At 40.7% G+C, this 22,593-nt stretch overlaps 1 protein-coding gene across 1 annotated transcript in view; it reads left to right on the top strand.

Annotated features, from left to right (window-relative positions):
* CEP120 (centrosomal protein 120) overlaps positions 1-22,040 on the top strand; it is a 136,685-nt gene extending 114,645 nt beyond the window's left edge. The window contains exons 19-20 of the mRNA XM_073556586.1: positions 19,084-19,229; positions 21,408-22,040. Of these exons, the coding sequence (XP_073412687.1) occupies positions 19,084-19,229; positions 21,408-21,645 (384 nt within the window). The 3' untranslated portion in view covers positions 21,646-22,040. The remainder of the gene's footprint in view (positions 1-19,083; positions 19,230-21,407) is intronic.
* The last annotated feature ends 553 nt before the right edge of the window (positions 22,041-22,593 follow it).

The raw sequence follows: 22,593 nt of genomic DNA, 5'->3' as shown, positions 1-22,593 counted from the left end.
CCTATGGGCGCATGACGCGGCATGTGACCTGCGTACCCTATCTTAAGCATTGGGTACGCAGGCCGTGCGCAGGTATGCTTTTGCCGGCGCATGCGTCCTTTTGACGGTGCGCCGACCTGCGCCAAAGGCAACGTGTTGCATTTTGGTGTGTGCTCAAGATGGGGAACACAGGTCGCATGCAGCGTCATGCGCCCATAGGCGGAGCTGACCGGAGGAGGCGCCGCAGGGGGCGGAGCTTCACACCGAGCATGCGCTGCGCCTCCAAACGCTAGTGTGAAACTAGCCTAACATTGTTAAAGCTGGTGACATATCTGCTTCAAACAAACAGCATGACTCTAGTATAGAAAATATGGAAACATTTCTGTATAATAACGGAGTGCATCAATGTGTATCTTATCACCAAGCGCCTTTTTTTCTCTACTTCCCATCATCTTTGCATAAAGGGAAAAACAAATTTGAGCCTCACATACAGCAAAGGCTATATTCACTCATCCACTGTACACATCTTTGTGCTCTTGTTTTTTTTTCTCTGACACAGACCCATAGAGTTTCATTGATCCATACATACATCTATTTTAACCCCTTTATGACCTTGGTACGTCCAATGTCATCAAAACCCCCCTCTCCCCATCCTGTGAAGCGGGCTTTGGCATTGAGGGCACATCTCTCTTGGCACAATGACCAGGTAAATGACCTGGAGAATCCTAATGGCAGGTCCGTTTTTACTGCTTGAGAGGAAAAAAGGGAGGAGAAAAAACTGTATTTAGCAGGTATGCAAAATGAATGACATGCAAGAAAAATGGTTGTTTTTTTACCATGTGAAAATGGAAACAGATGTGTATGTATAAATGCAGCGTAAGTTGACAAGTAAACGGGATAAAAAAGAGGGCGATTGACCAGGTGCCAGGAGGCAAAAATGAATTTTCATTTAATTTTCTTTAAATAAATATGAGAGCGGCCATCTTGCCTGTGCATGGAACTGCCGCTGCAGAGATTTGCTTTTCCGCAGGTACCCAGACCCACTATATACATCAATGTAATGCAGTAAACTTGAAAAAGACTTGTCAAACATAAACCAGTTTTCCTACAGTGTTGATCCGCAGGAAGGCAAACCGGATGATATTATATATGAGTTATGTGAATGCTTGTTTGCTGCTAAGATTACTGTTTCCCAAGGTATGTGCACACAGCGTCTTTTCATACTGCCAAAAATGTCCATTTTTCTTGCAAAAGACACTTCAGGAATAGCTAGTTTCATCAGCGGGTTTAACACTATTTTTCTTATTTCTTTCTGTTTTCCTTTTTTTTTTTATGGAAAAATGCTAAGAATAACTTCCCTTTTTTAACCTTCTCCAGCATGCAATTATAAAATGTAGAAAATCACTTTATTAAGGCATTATTTTCATTCCTTTAAAAGAGTCAAATTGCATGTACCTGGCTTCCCATCCCTTGCTGTTCCACAGTTCATCTCTCTGCCTCAGCTGCAGTGATATCGTACTCACTTGGAGTACAGATGATGACAGTGGTCAGTCCCTGTCTCCTCCTGTGAGTGTTGCACTGATCAGAACAATCTCCTGCAGCAGGTTATCCCCAAAGTTAGACACAGGTGCTGATCTGACCCTTTCACCGCCATTATCTGTACTCCAGATGTTAAAGGCAGGCAAACAGTGGGGAAAAGCAGGGCTTTAGAAACCACGTGCATTCATTTTTTTTGTAGGAATCAAGAGAAATCTAAAGTGATTTGCAAAGTTTCCAAGGTTCTCATGCTGTACAAAATTATTAAAAAGAACCCCACAAAACTTTAGTTACCCTTTTAAAAAAAACCCTCCAAACACCTGGGAATTTTCCTGACTTTTTTTACTTCTATTATTCAGTATTTAGCATCTTCATAGTGCTCATTTCTTTTAACCTCTTGGTGTTTTTGGTAATTTGGAGAATTTAAGACACTTAAAAGCCTGAACATGTGAACAGCAAAGTCGTTTTACAATGGAAATAGGAAGATTCCTCAAAGTGTTTTCTGAGCGCTTTTTCAGGTGGGTTTCAGGGTGGACCCTCCTGAAAAAGATGCAGCGAGAACATACCAGTATTATACTTTTGTCTTTGTATGAAGATGAATCCTGATTTAATGGTAATGAGCAATAAACATTACAGTTTGGGCCAGTAAGTAGGGAGTAATGATGTGGCCGGGGCTGAAAAGATTTCTGGTAATTACCATGTATTGTACTGCATTAGGAGTCAAGTTTTGTATATTCTAATACTTCTGTCAAAGAGGTTGTCCAGTCCTTACATATTGATGACCTATCCTTAGGAAAGGTCATGAATATCATAACAGTTGAGTCTTGACATCCACACCATTCCCTGTTTGAATGTTTGATTTTGCGAATAACCCTTTAGCGCCAATCCACTGTATAGAGGATAACTTGCTGAGCACTGGAGGTCTCATCATTGGGATCCCTGCAATTCCGAGATTGAGGTTCTTGAACACAATAACCAGGCTTTGCTGTCCAGTCTTGAATGAAGAGGTGATGCATGCTCGACCTCCGCTCCAGTATTGGTCAAGGGGACTGCTGGAAATAGCACGATACATCACTCTGCTTTCTGACGCAGTCCCACAGACAATAAACGGAGCAGAAGTCAAGCATCTACACCCAGTAAACAAAACGTTATCCCCTATCCAGAGGCTAGGGATTACTTGTGATTTTGGAAATTACCCTTTAAGTATTATAGCCTAGTTCCCGTTGGAGTGACTAGAAGCTGAGCTGCAGTACTCAAAGCCTGTTACTACACATTGTATAGAGCTGAGGTGTCCTACCGGAGGAACACGGTTTATTCCGGTTGCTACAGAACCAACAGTTGATCGGTGTGGGCTGCTGGATGTTGGACTTTCACAGATCTGACTTTAATTTAACGAAATCTTGGAAAACCCCTTTAAGTAGTGTAAGCTCCTAAAGAGTCTGCAAACGTTCTCTTCTCGACAGGAGTCTGTGGACTAGTAGGGGGCAATAGGCTCCATATAAAATGTCAACTACATTCCTGTCTCTGAAATCTTGAACAGAATTTTTTTTTTTTTTTTTGCTTATTTTTGTAAGAATTTCCTTTAACTGTACACTTAGTCTTTTCCTTTAGTCTTCTGATCACGCTCATACAATCAAACCTATAAAGTCATTCTTTTCCAAACGGTCTTGATGCTGTGCAGGACAGGACGGTTTTGGATGTCGTACAGGGGCACATAAATGTTAATTATCTAAGGCTGTCTGAATGCCGACTATCTCTCTTCCTTATTTTTGTAAGGGCAAATAAAAGAAGCATGGCCAGGTCATTTGTCCTCTAATCACACAACAAGCTCCTTTTCTGCCTTTGCTCAGCACAAATTTTTCTGTCTGACATCTGGACTGTCCCTCTCCTGTCCCGTGCTTATCCACTCGCCATAATTAATTTGATTCATTATTAAGTCATTTGGCCAAACATGGGAAGCAAGAGTTTGTTTAAAAATATATTAGTCGGGGCTCTTGGGCAGGGTGAAAACTGTGTCTTGAAACCATCCAGGCCCTCCTACTGGCTTGTCAGATCTGGGTTATTTTCAGAAAACTTGACTTGAGTTCCTTAGTGAGAGAGGCATTATTTTCCCACAGACTGGCTTGGTATGTACGAGTGGGAGCGAGAGCAGTGGCCACTATTTAGTGATTGTTTAGTCTACTGTATGTGTGTTTACCGCTCTTCTCAGGATTTATAGGCAGCCATAGCAAAGGAAAGATTGGGATTGCTTGACTGAGAAGCCGTTTGTCCTCCACACTCTCTGGGTTGGCACGTCTCTAATGAAGATTTAACCTCCCTGCTCCCGAAAGGAAGTTAAAACTGTATAGGAAAAGCTTTTTAAGAGGTTAAAAATATATTTTTATATTAATTGGATTATATATTTATTTATTTTACAAGTTATCGTAAATTTTCATAGTGTCTGGATTAAGTAAAATAACAAATGGCAGTAAATGCTTAGTTTCACATTTTCATTCAATCGTACAAAAATTAGCATAGATGTTTGTAATAAAAATGTTGTAGAGGCAAGCTCTAAGGCATGCAATAATGAAAATATAGTCTGATTGTTGTGTTTTTTTTTCTCTCCTGTGAATGAATTTTTTTTTTTGTATTGATCATTTTATAGAAGGCTTTGCTCGATCTTAAGTCCTTCACAACATCCACTGTACATGTATGGCGCTGCAGGAGCTTCATTCCCAGTAAACTGCTGTAAACATACGGTGTGAGGACTGTGCGATTGTGTGTCCCCCAAAAAACAAGCCACCAAACTGTTCTGTCAGCAGAAAAATAAAATAGCTATAGCTCTCGGAGAGCGATGCAAGAACACATTTTTTTTTTCTTTATAAAATAACTTTTGTGTGAAAGCGCCAAAACACACTGACCCGAAGATTAAAACTGCCTTATCAATTTTACCACATGAATGGCATATACCCCTCCTCCCCCCAAAATAAACAATTCCTGAATTTCTGTTTATTTGCCTCTCAAAAATCTGAATGCAAGGCTATCAAAATAAAAAGTTACAGTATGTGCCCAAAACTGGTACAAATAAGTGTCCCGCAATAAAACAAACCCTCACAAGGGCAAGAAAAATTATAGCTTTCAAATATGGAGATGTAGCCAAAGCATTTTTTTAGGGTGTAACAGCAGCCAAACCTAAAAACCGAATATAAATTTGGTATCGCTGTAATCGCACCGAACCAAAGAATAAAGTTGTGTAATCACTTATACCGCACAAGGAACTTTGTAAAATATAAAACCAATTCTTCATCTGCTCTTCATTTGTTCTTTTTCCCAAAGATCGCAGTAAGGCACAGCTCACATTTATCCTGCGTTAAGCACTTACGCTGGGTTTTCCATGTAAATCTCTGAAATTCGTGATTCAAACAGAAACCCCTGGTGGAAGATTCCCTATAATGAGGCAGATGGCGACACTGTGGACACTGTGTGGCCTGTGATCTGGCGGTGTCTGTCTTAAGTGTGCATTAAAGCGCAGTCGGTCAGTTTTGTGCACTTCTGAAAAGAACACCGCTGAACAGAGGCCAGACAGAGTTCAGAGTAACTCTGCTGCTGCTTCAGTGACTGGATCCCTAAGGGGTTTCATCTGAATCACGTCATTCACAGATTTAGTTCGAAACCCTAATGTAAGTGCTCAACGTAGAGTGCCGGATAAATATGATCCCAAATGTTGCCAATAAACCCTTCAACTCAATCCACATGAAAAGCAAGTCTCCACTCAGGTCTGTTGCCAATCAATGGAATTGTACTGGGCTTCCATGTTACTGGCAGCATAAAGAATCTGAAAAAGCGCTGTGGCTCATCGTCCCCAAAAGAAATCCAGCGCTCCTAAATCCAAATGCCCTCCCCCCCCCTTCTGAGCCCAACAGTGTGCCAAAACTGCAGTTAGCGTCCACATGTATTTAGTTTGCAAAATGGGGTCCCTTGTGTATGTTTCTGCTGTTTTGGCATGTCAGGGGCTCTTCAAATGTGACATGGCATCCACAATCTGTTTCAGTCAAAAATGCACTCCAGAATTCAATTGGAAACACGGAAGGGAAAGGGTTCCAAACGGTAGTTTTCCACCACATATGGGGTATCAGTGTACTTAGAATATATGGAACAGCAAATAGTATAGTACATTTTCTCCTGTTACCCTTGGGCACAGGAAAAATGTGGGGCTGAAGCAACATTTTTGCTAGGAAAAATGTATTTTTTCATTTTCATGGCTCAATGTTATAACTTTCCGTGAAGCACGTGTAGGTTCGAGGTGCTCACTACACCTCTAGAAGAGTTCTTTCATTGGTCTAGTTTCCAAAATGGGGTCACTTGTGGGGGGATAAGTGTGGATTTCCACTGTTTAGGCACATCAGGGGCTCTGCAAACGTGACATGGCATCAACTATCCCAGCCAATTTGCACTCCTTCCCTTCCGAGCCCTGCCGTGCACCCAAACAGTAGTTTTCCACCACATATGAGTTATTGTCGTACATTATTAAAATTGCATAACAAATGGTACTGTCCATTTTCTCCTGTTACCATTGTAGAAATTAAATATTTGGGGCTAAAGCAACATTTCTTTCCACATTGCTCTAATTCCTGTGAAGCACCTAAAGAGTTAATAAACTTCTTGAATGTGATTTTGAGCACCTTGAAGGCTGCAGTTTTTAGAATGATGTCACGTTTGAGTATTTTCTGGTTTTGTAAATTTTGTTGGCAAAATGAGAAATTGCTGATCAACTTTTAACCCTTATGTTTAGCCCCTTCCAGACATGCTCCGTTCATATACTGCGGGAGCTGTGTTCCCACAAAGAGATGTATATGTACGGCACTACGATCGCAAGGGCTCACACTGAGCACTGCTTCGATCGGGTGTGGGTGTCAGCTCCGTGTGAGACCTGACACCCTGCAGCAACACCCACGATCAGTAATAGCACCGTTGCGGACGTTTAACCCCTTATATGCAGCTGTCAATTGTGACAGCGACATCGAGTAGCATCGTACAGGAAGGTGAGCTTCCTGTCTGCTCCCATCAGCACCATACAATGCGATTGCATTGTGCTGATGGTCTCCATGGTGGCTGCGGGGTCCTTCAGGGTTCCTGCAGGTGACCTGTGAGCTAACACGTCTCCTTTCTTGCATGTCAGACACTGCTCTGATGCTCTGCAGTGCAGCAGCAGTTTTGCAGAGTATCAGATCAGTGATCTATATAGTAATGTATACAGTAATGTACCAGTAATGTCCCATCCTAGGACAATGTAAAAAAAAAAAAAAAAAGTTATTACAAAGTGTAAACATATAAGTAAAAAAAAACTCCAAATAAAGAAAAATATTATACCAATAAATAAATTTATTTATGTAAAAAAAAATAAACACAAAAAGTGCACATATTTGGTATTGCTCTTCCGGAAGACCTGTACAACTGTCCCACTAGTTAACTCTTTCAGTGAACACTGTAAAACATAAAAAAAAGGCAAAAAGCTATGCTTTTTTTAAATCATACCACCGAACAAAGAGTGCAATAAAACGCGATCAAAAAGACGAATGTAAATAAACATGTTACCACTGATAACGTCATCTTGTCTCGCTATAAACAAGATGCCATAAAGCTGCATCAGCGTAAAAATAAGTTATAGCTCTCAGAACAAAGCGATGTAAAAATGTATTCTATAAAGTAATTTTTATTGTGAAAAAGCGCCAAAACATAAAAAAAATAAAGAATAAAGCTCCCACATCACTTTTGCCACAAGTGGAATGGTATAAAAAAAAAATTCCTGTATTGCTGGTTTTTGTTCTACCTCCCAAAAATCGGAATAGAAAGCAATCAAAAAAGTCATGTGCCTGAAAATCATACCAATAAAAACATCATCTTGTCCTGCAAAAAAGAAGCTGTCATATGACTGTCGGCCGAAATATGGAAAAATTATACTTGTTTAAATATGACAATGCATTTTTGCAATAAAAAGCTTTTAGTGTGTGACAGCAGCCAAACATAGAAACCCGATATAAATCTGGTATCGCTGTAATTGCACCAATCCGAAGAATAAAGTCGTGATCACTTATACAGCATGACGAATGGTGTAAAAAAATGAACCAATTCAAATGTTGATTTGTTCATTCTGCCTCCCAAAGATCGCAGTAAAGCTCAGTGCATATTTATCTTGCGCAGAGGGCTTCCACCGGGGTTTCCGTGTAAATATTTGAAATACGTGATTCAGACAGAACCCCGGGTGGAAGATTCCCTATAATAAGGCTGATGGAGGCACTGTGGACACCATAGGACCTGTGTTCCGGTGGTGTTTGTCTTTTTAGGCAAGCATAAAAGCGCTGCTGACCACAGTTTTGTGCCCTTCTGAAAAGGACAACACTGAACAGAGGCCAGACGGAGTCCAAAGTAACTCTGCTGTCTCATTATAGTGAATGGATCCCTCACTGGTTTCATTTGAAATACATCACTCCAAGATTTAAAGGGAAGCCCCAATGTAAGTGCTTAGCGTAGAGCGCCGGTTAAATGTAATCCTAAATGTTCTGTAAAATGTTCCCAATAAAAGCTTCAACTCAATCCACAAAAAAATGCAAATCCCCACTCAGGTCCATCATTGGTCAATGGAAATATAAGGGGCTTCCTAATTACTGGTAGCACAAAGGCCCTGGAAAGGCGAAATGACCTTTGCTCCCCTCCCCCAAAAGAATTTCAGCAAATTCTGTCCTCCGAAATCCAAATGCCTCCTCTCTTATGAGCTCCAGGATGTCTATAACACTTTTAGTGCCCACATTTTTGGCATTTCTGTAGTGATGAGAACCCACCTAATTTATGAGTGCAAGTCTACAGAAGCATGCACTGGTCATAATGTACTGATCATTATAACGCACTGATCACTACTCTGGAACTTTGCAATTTTCAATCAGCATGGAGTCAAAATCGTCACTACACCTAAAGATAAATTCCCAAAGTGGTATAATTTGTAAAATGGGGTCACTGGAGGGGGAATTCTGCCTTCATAGCACTTAGGGGTTCTGTATATGGAGTCCGCAAACTAATCTAGGAAAATCTGCGCTTCAGGAGGCAAATAGCGCTCCGTCCTCCCAAGCAGTATTGTACAGCCACATATGGGGTATTTACATTCAGCAGAAATTGTAGGACAATTTTGATGCCATTTTACCCATTTCCCAGTATGAAAATGTAAAATTTGGGACTAACACACAATCTTGGTGGTAAAAATGTAAATTATTTTTTCTTCAGTGCCCGATGGTATCAAATTCTGTGACACACCTGTGATGTCACTATGATCACTGCACCCCTAGATGAATTCATTGAGAGGTGCAATTTGTAAAATGGGGTCACTTATGGGGGGTTCTGCTGTTCTGTCACCTCAGGGGCTCTGCTAATGTGACATGGCACCCTCGAACCAGTGCAGCAAAATTTGCACTGTAATATGGCGCTCCTTCCCTTCTGAGCTGTGCCTCAAAAGTAGTTTTTGACCACATATGGGGTATCGGTGAAGTCAGGAGAAATTGCACAACAAATTTTGGGGTCCATGTTCTCCTGTTACCCTTGAGAAATTGCAAAATTTGGAGCTAAAAGACATTTTAGTGTGAAAAATGTGATTTTCCCCCCCACACACCCACACACACACACGTCTCAACATTATAAACTTCTGTGAAGCACCTGGGGGTTCAAGGTGTTCAATACACATCTAGATAACTTCCCTGAGGAGTCTACTTTCCAAAATGATGTCACTTGTGGGGGATTTCCACTGTTTGGGCACATCAGAGGATCTCCAAACGTGACATGGCGTCCGCTAATTATTCCAGCAAATTTTGTATTCAAAAAGTCAATTGGCGCTCCTTAAATTCCAAGCCCTGCCATGCATCCAAACAGCGGTTTTCCCCCACAATATCTGCATAAAGGAAAATATTTGTGAAAAAGTGAAATGTTTTATTTTTTCCTTCCACATTCCATTAATTCCTGGGAAGCACCTGAAAGGTTATTAAACTTCTTGAATGTGGTTTTTGAGTAACTTAAGGGATGCAATTTTTAGAATGGTGGGACTTTTGGGTATTTTCTGTCATATAGGCCCCTCAAAGTCACTTCAAATGTGATGTGATCCCTTTAAAAATGGTTTTGTAAATTTTCTTGTGTAAATGAGAAATTCCTGGCCAACTTTTAACCCTTATAACATCTTAACAAAAAAAAATAAATTTCACAAATTGTGCTGATGTAGATATGTGGGAAATGTTATTAACTATTTTATGTTTTGCCAAATTTCTGATTTTGTTTCTACAAATAAACGTAAGTAAAATCAAATAAATTTTACAACTATCATGAAGTATGATATCTCACGAAAAAACGGTCTGAGAATCAGTCGAATCCGTTGAAGCGTTCCAAAGTTATTGCCACATAAAGTGACTGGTCAGCATTGAAAAAGAAGGTGCAAACGGGCTGGGGGGTGGAGAGGTTTAAAGAACCATTTAAAAAGTATATTAACTCTAGAACTGTATTTGATAAACACAGTATAACGGACATCATGATACTTTTTTTTTTTTTTCCTGGTCTGGAAAACATATCCGACTGCATTAAATGAAGGGGTACATCACACACGACATAGTGAGTTAAATCCACAGCAAAATCCATGTGTTACATGCAGGTGTTCTGGAATTGGAGTCTGTGTCCATTCTGGGACCAAATAATAAACTAAACTCATGGACCTTCTTAAATCCTCAGACGCCCTAAAACGGCTTTTAAAATGTAAATGTACCATTGTAATATAAAGCCTACATGGGAGTATATCCTTTCTTCTGCTACTGCTTTATAATTGTGTGTTTGGGGGGGGGGGGGGAGGATATCAAAAGCTACTTGTCCTATGCATGGTTTGTCTTGTCTGTTTCTGTTTAAAGCACTACTCCACTGTTTTTTTTTGTTTTTTTTTTAAATTTTTACCTCTGGAGTGGTGCTTCTCTTCTCATCTAAGGTTCCTCCCCCATTCTCATACTTGCCCTCCGCCGTCTTCACCTTCTTGGTGGTACTCCGGTCAGCCTCCATCAGTTTATAACCTGCCAAATCTTTCCATTGTATGCAGGAGTGAGCCAGGGGTCACTTTTCAATGCAGGTCTGTGAAAGCTTCCTTCTGGCTCTCATAGACTTACATTTAGAGCTTCTGAGATTTACTGTTCTTCAGAATTGAGGCCAGTCAGAAATTGCGCTCCACAAGATGGTGCCGCCAGACAGGAGCAGCACCGATACAAGGTGAAGACGCGGCTGATAAGTGTAATTAAAACTAGGGTCGGTGATCTCAGATTAGAAACACCATTCCAGCACTGGGGGGGGGAGGCGCCGGAGTGGTGCTTTAACTGAATCTAGCATTGCTTTTTTTTCCTGCGCCTCGCCGTTCCTGATAGATGTCCTCGCCTTCTCTGTATATAAATTTAGTCTTGTTAACCAAGTGGGTGTGATCCTTATGACGATGCCCATAGGGAAGATTTGAGGATACTACCCCCTTCATAACAAGGAAAAAGAGGAAATATGTCAGTAGAGCTCTGTTCACACTTCGGGTTTTTGCTGCCAAAAGTTCAGCACTTCACTATCTCAGCAAAGTGAATCCGATCTCTAAATCTCATGCATAAGCTGCTTATTTTTTCCTTGCAGATGTGAAGGCGTTTCGGATCGACATCATGTCGAATCCTTCCGCATTTTTGCAACGGTTTGAACACATTTACATTAATGAGAAAAAAAAATCACATGAGAAACTTTTTAATGGTGCTGATCTGGAGAAACCTAGTTTTTACCACACCGAAAGGCATAGAAAGCAATGCCACTCCCTGACTCCCCCCCCCCAAAAAAAAAAAAAAAGCTGACTGAATTGCCTTTTTTTTTCCTCGCAATTTTAAAACACTTATAATTGTTTCCTCCTTTCTTGAACTGTAAAATTAATAAGTGTCATCGAAAATTGCAACTCGTCCGGCCAAAAAATACAAGCACACATATGGCTATTGACAGGCGGACAAAAAAGTTATAGAAAAGCAAAAAAACAAAACAGATGAGCTCTATACACAAGAATAATCTCTGCCCTGATGAACTCACAATCTAAAGGGCTTGGTGACGGAGACGCACTGTGTTGGCTGCACTCAGGAGCGCCATTATTTTGTTTTTTATTTTTTGAAGCAGCACAGAATTATGGTAGGTTCACATTGTGAATTACCGGTATTTCTCTGACTGTGGAAGCCCTGTGTCTTCCTAAGACGTTTTAGTATATTTATGGCTGGATTTCTGGACTTTCATCACTTGGGTGGAAAGAAATCTCGCACCCGGCATGTGATGAAAATGTGATGGAAGCAAAGAGTTCTTGGCATCCTACTGTAAGAGGGCTGCTGATAAATTGGTAATAGCGGCATCTTCCTGAAGGTTAGATAAGGCATTTTATCTTCTTTCTAGTCCACATTGCTTGTATTTTTATATTCCTTTTTAGTTTTGCCTACATTACATGAAGGGGAAGTGTCAAAGACATTAAGGGCCGAGGGCTGCGATAACGGAGCAGACACTAGAATTTATTTGTAGTGTCCTCTCTGCAATTTATCAGTGTGGTGAAAGCTGTGTTCTCATCTGCCTGTGACAGCACTAAAATATCCAGAATGATGTTGTGACTGCTGAATCGATATATCCGTTACGTGATTGCAGGATGTGACGTTGGCATTGGCAGCATGTCCCCTTGTGATCCTAAAGCTGCAGGTTACTGATGGAGTGGGACGGAGGTATATTAGAAAAGTGTTTTTAAACCCATCACCACCTTGGGTTTTTCCATTTTTGAGTTAACGTTCTTTGCTCCCCTTATTCCCAGAGCCATGACTTTTTTATTTTTCCGTCAATATGGCCGTGTGAGGGCTTGTGTTTTTCTGGAAGAGTTGTACTTTTGAACAACACCATTGTTTCTGCCGTGTACTGTACTGTAAAATGGGTAAAAAAAAATTAAAAATGCGGTGAAATTGCAAAAAAATGCAATTCCACAATTTTTTTTTTTTTTTTTTTTTTTTTTTTTTTTTTATTACCATGTTCACTAAATGCTGAAACTGACCTGCCCTTATGATTCTCCTGCTAATTACGAGTTTGGAGGTACCAAACATGTCTAGGTACTTTTTCATTTAAGTGGTGAAAAACAAATGTAAAGTTTCTAAAAAAGAAAAGTCACCATTTTCCGAGACCCCTAGCGTTTCCATTTTTTGTGATCTTGGGTTGGGTGAGGGCTTTTTTTTTGCGTGCCAAGCTGGCGTTTTTATTTATACCATTTTGGTGCAGATACGATCTTTTGATCGCCTGTTATTGCATTTTAATGCAATGTTGCGGCAACAAATAAAACATAATTCTGGCGTTTTTTTTTTTAATCTTTTTGTATATTGATAGATTATGCGATTCTGATCCCGGCTATACCAAATATGTGGGGGGGGGGGGTTTGTGTTTTTTTTGTTTTTTTTGTTTTGTTTTAGGTGAATGGGATGTAATTTGAACTTTTTACATTTTTTAAAAACATTTTTTTTTACTTGTTTCAATAGTCATGGGAGACTAGAAGCTGTGATCATCTGATCGCTTGTGCTACACAGAGCAGGGTTTCAACTACTCTCCTAACACACTGAGCTGCTGGGCTGTCAGCACTCACTGTTTACCATAGCCTTAGGCTGTGTGCCCACGTTTCAGAAATGCTGCAGCATTTCCGCAGCTCCCCGCCGTGGGTAAAACGCATGCGGAGTTCGCATGCGTTTTCCCGCAAAGTACAAGTTTTATGCAAGCGTTTTTAGCTTGCGGAATTCAAGCGTTTTTCCAAGCGATCTGAAGCATCCCTTGGAAAAGTGATTAACAGGTTGGTCACACTTGTCAAGCATAGTGCTTGACAAGTGTGACCAAAGTTTCACTATTGATGCTGCCTATGCGGCATCAATAGTAAAAGAATATTAAAAATAATAAAAAAATATGGATATACTCACCTTCTGTCGGCCCCTGATCTCCTCAGCGGAACTCCCGGTCTGTTCCGTTCCCAGGCGTGCTTTGCGAGAATGACCTTTGTGACGTCACTCGATGTGACGTCGCAAAGGTCATTTTGTCGCAAAGCACACCTGGGAAGCACCACTGAGGACCAGGAGGACTCCGGAGGCCGACAGAAGGTGAGTATATCCCTATTCTTTATTTTAATTCTATTTTTAACAGGATTATGGTACCCAGGGTCTGGAGGAGAGTCTCCTCTCCTCCAGACCCTGGGTACCATCCGCACATGAAACGCTCACCTTACGCATGGTGGGCATAGTCACATGTGTAAAGTGAGCGCTTCAATGCAATCCTATGGCGGCGGAATTGCCGCGATTCTGCAAAACTAATGGACATGCTGCGGGTTTTTCCACAATGCGATTCTGCGCAGAAAAATCTGCAGCATTGGCACAACAACTGTGGAATCCCATGGGATTGCAATGGATGCATTTTAACTAGCGTTTTTTTTAAGCATTTCCGCGTCGGCCTTGCCGCTGCGCAAACGCTTAAAAAACGCAACATGGGCACACAGTCTTAATGTCTGCTGTTGTGACTGTCTCTGTAATCCCGGCATCAGTCGTCTCTGCACACATAGGTCCCACTGCAGGTGCTGTTGCATTCATATATAATATATGTCTGAACATTACAGTGAAATGAAACTATCTGGGTTCTAAAAATACATGCTATTTTGCATATTTAAGTCAGTATTTTAATAATTGAAAATTAAGTCTAATGGCTCAAAATTCCATTGATTAAAACTATGAGCAGTCCTTTTATGCCAACCATACACTAGATAGTTGCCAGCCAAACTTTCCTTCATCAACACTTCTCTCCATCAACTTCCCCCATGCATATGAGCGTACATCTCTACACTGCTCCCAGGTGTTTTCTGTGGGAAGAAACTAAAAAATGGGATGTTGAAATTTGAACTGCCAGATTCTTACCTTCCCCCCCCATATCGGTGGTGAGTAAGGAGATCCTCGTACGCATCAGATGTTCGTCCAGTCCCGCCAGAATTGTAAGGCTGTGTTCACACACAGCGTTTTTTTTTAGCGGTTTTTACTGCGGTTTTCACTATAAAACCGCTATAAAACCGCTAAAAATAAGGTGCACAGTCATTTCTATGCATTTTGCACTTTTTGTGCACATTGATGCGTTTTTACCGCGAAAAAAACGCATTGCGGTAAAAACCGCAGCATGCTCATTAATTTTGCGTTTTTTCCCGCGGTTTAGGCTTCTCCCATGCTTTTAGAAACCGCTGCGGTAAAAAACGCATCAAAAACGCGCAAAAACCGTCGCGGAAAAATAGGTGCGGTTTCTGGGAAGGGATTCAGGTTTTTGTGCAGAAATTTTCTGCAACGTGTGCACTTAGCCTCAAGGTTTCGCGGTCTTTCATCTTTCATGTATATGTGGACTGTTGATCTAAAAGGTAGGGTCCCTCAGTGCGTTGACCACACAGAACCCCCCAAAAAATATACCCACCCACCTGCTGTTTGTGCCAAACCACCAAACTCCCTTATTTGCCACCATACTTGTTGGTTTTCGGCCTCACCATAGGCCACTGGCCTTCTATTAATATTTTTTACAGATTTTTCCTACTGACCGCTGGTTAGTCCTTCATTTGTTATACTGCTTTCTTTTCTCTTTCTTACATCTGTGATCCACCCTATGATTTGTCTTCAACCATAACAATCAGACTTTACATGTCTAACTGGTGAGTTCATGTATTAATGACTTGGTCACGTTGCCAAAACATTGAGAATATTTAAAGCGATAATTAATTTTCAGATGCAGCAAGTAAAACATGGCTTATATGAGTGAAAGATTGATGTTCTAGTGTGGAGCCAGACATGGTTCAAGGAGTCACTAGGCAGGATCCCATAACACGGCAAATGCAAACTATCGCTGCACCCCTGCTACTTTCCAGAATGTCTTCAATGTTCGTACTGAATTGTTTGAGGCGGAGTTGGGGTATTTGAGAACAGACTGATTTGTGGAATTTAACTGTATACTGTAAATTATACGTTCCACAACTACCCATTATCTCTGTATTAATTGCTCCAGTTTTACGATGTTTAAAAATTGGGATATTCCTAAGACATGAAATATTGTTATATAAGTTTATTACATGGTCAAGGACATTTTTTGCTTTTGGACTAAATAGATATCAAATTCTCTGGCAAAACACATCTACGTCACATTTCTCAACATTTTGCCATTGCACTATTGTGTTGACTCCAAAACTAAAAAGTTTTGGAGATGTGAGGTTATACAAAGTATGCAACAGGCCTTATGTATGTAGCAGGGCGTTGCAAGCTTTTTGTTTTTGAGCTTCACCGTTGGTGGTGCAAGATTATGCCAAAATCATAAATACTTTTTTTGTTTCTTGAATTCTGTATACCATTAAATGAAGTACAAAATGAGTCACTTATAGATTTCTACAACTAGCTAAAAAGCAATGAGCAGTTTATAATCGCTTCTGACAATTCTGCAACGAGAGGCACCTCACAGTTTAAAAAGCACTGTACTATAGCATTTAACCCCTTTCACGGATGCTAACCTAAAAAAATATATGCTTGGTATCTGTTTACTCATACTGACCTGGAGAATCATCATGACAGGTCAGTTTTACCATACTGAACATGGGACATAAAAAATCAATAGTGGAATGGCACATGGAATGGTGTCATTCAAAAGTGCACCTCTTCTAGCAATAAACAAGCCCTCATATGGCTGTATTGATTGAAAAATGAAAAAGTTATGGCTCCTAGAAGATGGGGAGGAAAAAACGAAAGCAAAAAAAAAGAGGAAATTCCTGGCATTAAAGGAGTAAAATTGTTTTATAATACTTTCATGTACAGACCTTGGAGTTGATTCACCAAACCATTTGCATCGGAAATCTGGAGTAAACTGAAATGTTGCAAAAAAGAAACAAAAAAACAAAACAATTAACATAGTAATTTTTTTGTGCCCGCTCTAGCATCTTTATAAAAAAACCGGCTGAGTTAAGAGGGAGTGGCATGGCTGAGCGCTATCTGGCAAATGCATCATAATTAGTGGTGAGCGAGTATACTCGTTGCTCGGGTGATCTCCGAGTATTTGGGCGTGCTTGGAGATTTAGTTTTCGTCTCCACAGCTGCATGACTTGCGACTGCTAGAGAGCCTGATCTGCTAGACTGCCTGAACGCAAGTCATACAGCTCAGGCAACGAAAACTAAATCTCCGAGCACGCCAAAATACTCAGACCACCCGAGCATGCTCAGGAAAACCCAAGCAACGAGTATATTCGCTCATAACTTATGCCATGACAGTGATGTAAGTGATGACAGAAATTTACTCCAGTTCATGATTGGAGTGTATTTCTGACATTAAGAAGCATACCTCTCTGACGTTCTTTACTCCAGTGCACACTTGATCAAGAGTGGTGTACAAATTACACATGTTGATTAATCGGATTCACGTCATATTTTGAAGCAATGAGTCGGTGGCTGTATGCCCTGTATGGAAGAAGATGTTCTTCATTTGTATCATTGTCAAAGAAAACAACTAGCTTACAATCTAAACCACTTTTTGAAGTAGAACCACAAGTTTAACATGGGGAAAGAGGGGAAATTATGTGTAGTGAAGAGGTGAGAGAAACTCATTAAAACACCCAAGTGAAGATAGGACCCAGTGGAGTGGACAGATAGTTAAGACTAGCTTGCTTGCTGGGAATAGACATGAAGTCTGGGGCTTGTTTAATTAAAGGCGGTGAAATAACCTTTCACAAGAACCAGCTTGTTCGGAACAGACTGCTTCCAACATTTGAGCATCAGAGGAAAGTTATGAATATTGGGGTTTGTATAGATCCGATATTGATGGAATATACATTTTCAACTTAAGGACTAATAGGGGAAAAATATGCATGTTTTTCATAACTGTGATGCATGTCAATAATCCCCAAATTAATAGTGGCCGATTAGCGGACAACAGCCATGCCATGTTTCCTGTCGAAAAGGTATAATCACGATAAAAAATATGACGGCAATATTGAATGCCTGTGAGCATCAAAAGCAAAACTGTTGTAAATGTTGTGGATTTCATAAAAGCATGGAGGGCTGAGAACATCCAAAAAACATTCCCCATGTGAGGTCATCAAGGGGAAGTGTGTGGGTGTAACTTAGGTGATGATAAAAATACAAGGCAAATTTATGATTCGTGTTCAATGCTAAGGAAGATACATACTAGTGAATGCTTTATCCACACTAACCAAACGTTTTTCTGAGCAATCTCTGTGACCGGTGTTTAGTAAGTTTCATTAGTTAATCCTTTTCTTTTTATGTAATTGTATATGCTGTATTGTTTTGTTGCCTTTCTAAAATCTTTTGTATATATTTTTTTTTTATAAACACTGCCTGTCTTTTTGGATTAAATATATTTAATAGTTCTATTCCTTTTGTTCTGAAAACCGCACACTGAAGCCATAAGCTACCTGTTAGGTGTCCAATTGATCTGTAAAAATGATTGGTGGTAGCGTGTAGTTACTTTTGATATTATGGAGCGAACAGTGACCGTACTGGGTCTATATACATATATTCCATGCATTAGAATTGGAGGTGTATATACCATGCGCTCACTGTTCTCAAATTACCTGTCTGTTAGTCGAAACAACCGCAGCCTCCTACTTGAATCATTGGTCAATTGCGTAATTCTCCTGATGATAGGGGACAGCAGAGGGCTGCTCGTGATAAAAAGATAAGTGTGGTGGGTTCAGTGTGACTCGCCTGACTGTAATGTTTGAAAACTATAATTTAAGAGCAGCATTTTTTTTTTTTGGTAGTTGACACATTTTTAATATGGATACAAATAACCACCCAGTGTATACAAGTGTCAGTCAGATGTGTCCGTATAGTTTAAAGTCTAGGAAGAAAATGTTTTTCACTACCTCTTTAATACAGGGAGGAAATGCTACATTGTCAAAGTATTTAAAGGGAACTTGTCACCAGGTTTTTGCTGCTTCTTTTGAGAGCAGCATGATGTAGGAGCAGATACTCTGATTCCAGCGGTATGTCACTTACTAGGCTGATTGCTTTAGTTTTCATAAAATTCCTGTTTTATCAAAAGAAGATCACTAGAGGATTAGTAAACATGCTGCTATGTAGTCCTCCATATTCATGAACTCTGTTTAAACCCACCCAAACCACTGAGTGGTAGCTTTTTGTGTACACTATGCATAGGCAGAAATCTTTGGGGTGGGTGGGGTTAAATTCAGAGAACTGGTAGATTTTCAGCAGGTAAAAGTGAATTTATCAAAATAACGGCAAGCAACCCAATAAGTGATCGCTGGAATCAGGGTCTCTGCCCTTACATTATTCTCCTTTCAGGGTAGCAAAAACGTGGTGACAGTGTTACTTTAAGAAAGCCACAACAACCTCATGTGGAGATATGACATTAAATAAACATCCATGCCCAGTTTTTATTGAACCTTCTATTTTTTTTTTTATTCACTATATTACATATTTTTAATGCACATTTTAATATACATATTTTTTATATCGTTTTATAAAGCGAGAACAAGAGAATGCTATGGCAAGACTTAAAAAGCAACAAGAAGAACTTGAACAAATGAGATTGCGCTATCTGGCAGCAGAAGAGAAAGACACGGTGAAGAACGAACGTCTAGAGTTGGAGGAAATCCGAAATGAACTAAATAGGTACTAAAGTGAACTCCAGTATTGTGTGTGCCTGCGTTCTGCTGCTCAACTGCGGCATTGTGCATGGCTGAGGGGGTTCTTGACAATGGACTAATAGAGCCCCCTCCATCTGTCAAATACCTGAGATGCCACGGTCCCTATTCACTTCAGCAGCTAAGGAATTGGACGTAGCTTCAGCTACACAGTGGGCAGCATAAATGAGTACATCCCCCTGAAAAGGAAGCTCTTAGGCTAGTTTCACACTAGCGCTTTTGAGCGCAGCGACGGCCTGCGCACGGCCGCCGCTAAGCCCCGCCCCTGCCACGCCTCCGCCGGTAGCTCCGCCTACCGGCGCATGACGCTGCATGCGTCCTGCGTCCCCTATCTTTATCACTGGGGGCGCAGGCCGTGCGCAGTATGCATTTGGCGGCGCATGCGTCCTTTTGACGGTGCGCCAACCTGTGCCAAACGCAACCTGCTGCAGTTTGGTTGTGCTCGGTGCACCGTCAAAAAGGCGCATGCGCCGCCAAACGCATACTGCGCACAGCCTGCGCCCCCAGTGACAAAGATAGGGGACGCAGGACGCATGCAGCGTCATGCGCCGGTAGGCGGAGCTACCGGCGGAGGCTCGGCAGGGGGCGGGGCTTAGCGGCGGCCGTCGCTGCGCTCCAAAGCGCTAGTGTGAAACTAGCCTTACTCAATATGTCACTAAACACAAGAACAATTTCCAAATTTCACAGAACACTTTTTTAACCCATAACATGAATGTAAGGTTAATTACATTAAATACATTAATATATTAAAAAAAATCTTCAGTTTTACTCAAATTAGTTGATGCAAAATAAATACACCCCACATCAAAACTATTACATCTAGTATTTTGTATGACCTTGATTATTTTTAAGGATGGCATGGAATGAACAAGTTGGTGACATATTACAACATTTGTCGCTAATCCTTTGGAATGCACTGCCCAGGACAATTCGATTAATTCCCAATACCGACATTCTTAAGCGTGGCCCCTAAACGCATTTCTTTAGACTGGCCTATCGCCCCACCTCACTTATCTAACTATCCCCTCTCTTCCAAATCATGACCCCCGTTAGCATCAGTTCACACTCTCTGGGAACTTAATAGCCCTCTGTACTGTACACATACTGACTGGTGACCGGTTCATGCAGTGTTATGTCTGCTATATTATGGCTGTATTGTACAATATAAGCCTTTTTACCATTTACCTATCGTGTCCCCCCTATTTCCTCATAGATTGTAACTTGTGAGCAGGGTCCGCACTCCTTTTGGTATCTGAGTTGTGTTATTCTGTAATGTCCTTATTGTCTGTACAAGTCCCATCTAAAGTTGTAAAGTGCTACGGAATATGTTGGCGCTATAGAAAGAAAAACTATCTATCGTTCTCCATTCTTCAAGAACGATGTCTTTTAGAGCCTGGACGGTGGATGGAGAATGATGCCCAACTAGTCTCTTCAGAATTCCCCATAGGTGTTTCTGTTGGGTTCAGATCAGGAGACGTATTTGGCCACTGAATCCCTTTCGCCCTGTTATTCTTCAGAAATGTAGCAGTTGTGTGTTTTGGATCATTATCATGTAGGGAAAGTGCATGTTTACCAAGGGCACGGAGTAATGTAGCATCTTCTCTTTCAGTTTAGAGCGATACATCTGTGAATTCATGATACCATCAATGAAATGTAGCTCCGTATACAGAGCTCAGCATTCAAGAACTGCTAGGTCTGCAGCAAATAAAACAGTGATTTGATCAAAACTGCAGAAAGCAGCCCAGTAAGTGACACCGCTGCAATCTGGGTCTCTGCGTCTCTGCTTTCTCATCATGCTGCTCTCAGTTGGGGTAGCAAAAACTTGGTGACAGATTCTCTTTAAAGTCACCTGACTTCTTACCAGATTTGACTTAGATTTTTTGTGTGTAAAAGACAGTAATTACTAAGTGTGCCATGAGCTCCTCTGGTAGCAGGGTCTGATGTGAGCATGATGCTCAGTGCTATGGATCTGATATGCAAACTTGGCCGATAGCGCCACCTATTGGATGTAGCAATCCTAAAAGTCAATATCGACCTTCTAACACTTTGCATAAGTAAATGCTGAAATACATGAATAAACTCATGCATTTCTTTATGTTCGCTGCTCTGTTAATTAGTAATATGAGCTTCTCTTATATCTCTATAGACTCCGGCTTCAAGAAGACCAAAAACAACAGCAGCCTGAAACTTCTAGAAGCCAGGAACGAAGAGTGACAACCTCGGGGTCCCGACCACAAGATGATGGCTTGGATGACTTTCTGTCTCGCCTGATTGAAGAGCGGGACACCTTGTTAAGAACAGGCGTTTATACTCATGAAGATCGGATCATTAGTGAGCTGGATCGCCAAATTCGAGAGGCAATGGCAAAAAGGAGTATAAGATGACACTTGAACCGTGTTTGGCCAATATCTACCCGCTGTGCTGCAATGAATGATGATTACTATCCATGGTTCAATTTCACCTGCATGTTAAAAAAGCTACAAAGCACTAGGGCTCTGTATTGTTTTTCAGCATCATTTTTTTTACATTTCATAAACAGATCAATTAATATTTTTGTAATATTGTAATTTAAGAGTGTACTAAAAACCCATTCATTTTTATTTATGACCTTTTTATGTGTGATGCTTTTTTTCTGTTTTTTTTTTTTTTTCTTCTGAATGTGCCAGTGCAGTGAATAAAGTATGCACTATATAATTGGGTTGGAAAATGGTAAAGTCTGGCTGAGATTGGAAATGTCTAAAAGTATCCACAGTTTTCTAATAAAATTGTTATAACAGTTCATATTTATCTGCCTTTGACATGTTCTTTTAGAAAACCTAGTAGCAAATAATTAGAGACCATCCTATTGTGTTTAATTTTCAGTCAAGAAGTATTGAACGTATATCTGTTCTTTCACAGACAAGCATCACCCACCTGAACAAGTTAGTGCTCGTACGCTTAGAGACGTGTACTTGTACGCTTTTAGTGTATTGGACAGTCTAACAAGCCCAGACCTGTCCTGATTCCTTTACTTTCTAACTTGCTGTCCACTTCTTTTTAAGTGATTGGTTCCATTCAGGCATTCTGCTAGCATTATAGGTGCAGGAACTTGCCTTTCCTCACTTTGCAACGTGCAGTGCTCCTGCCATTATACAATGGCTTGCCTGCCCTGAACTGATGGCCAGCCTCTCTATCTGCTGATCTCCTGACTGTCAAACCACATTCAGGCATAACAAAGCCAACTTCAAGTAATACGTCTGTGTCTCATCGCTGGTTTTAGAGTCTTGTTATACTAGACAGCATATTCTGGACAGAAAACTAGGTGACTTTTTATTGGTAAGTCAGCATCATGT

This window comes from Dendrobates tinctorius, unplaced genomic scaffold, assembly GCF_039654945.1.
Source record: "Dendrobates tinctorius isolate UK_male_01 unplaced genomic scaffold, ASM3965494v1 ptg000003l, whole genome shotgun sequence".
NCBI lineage: Eukaryota > Metazoa > Chordata > Amphibia > Anura > Dendrobatidae > Dendrobates > Dendrobates tinctorius.
Note: the sequence above shows the minus strand (reverse complement) of the source record. Positions and strands in the feature narration are given on the sequence as shown.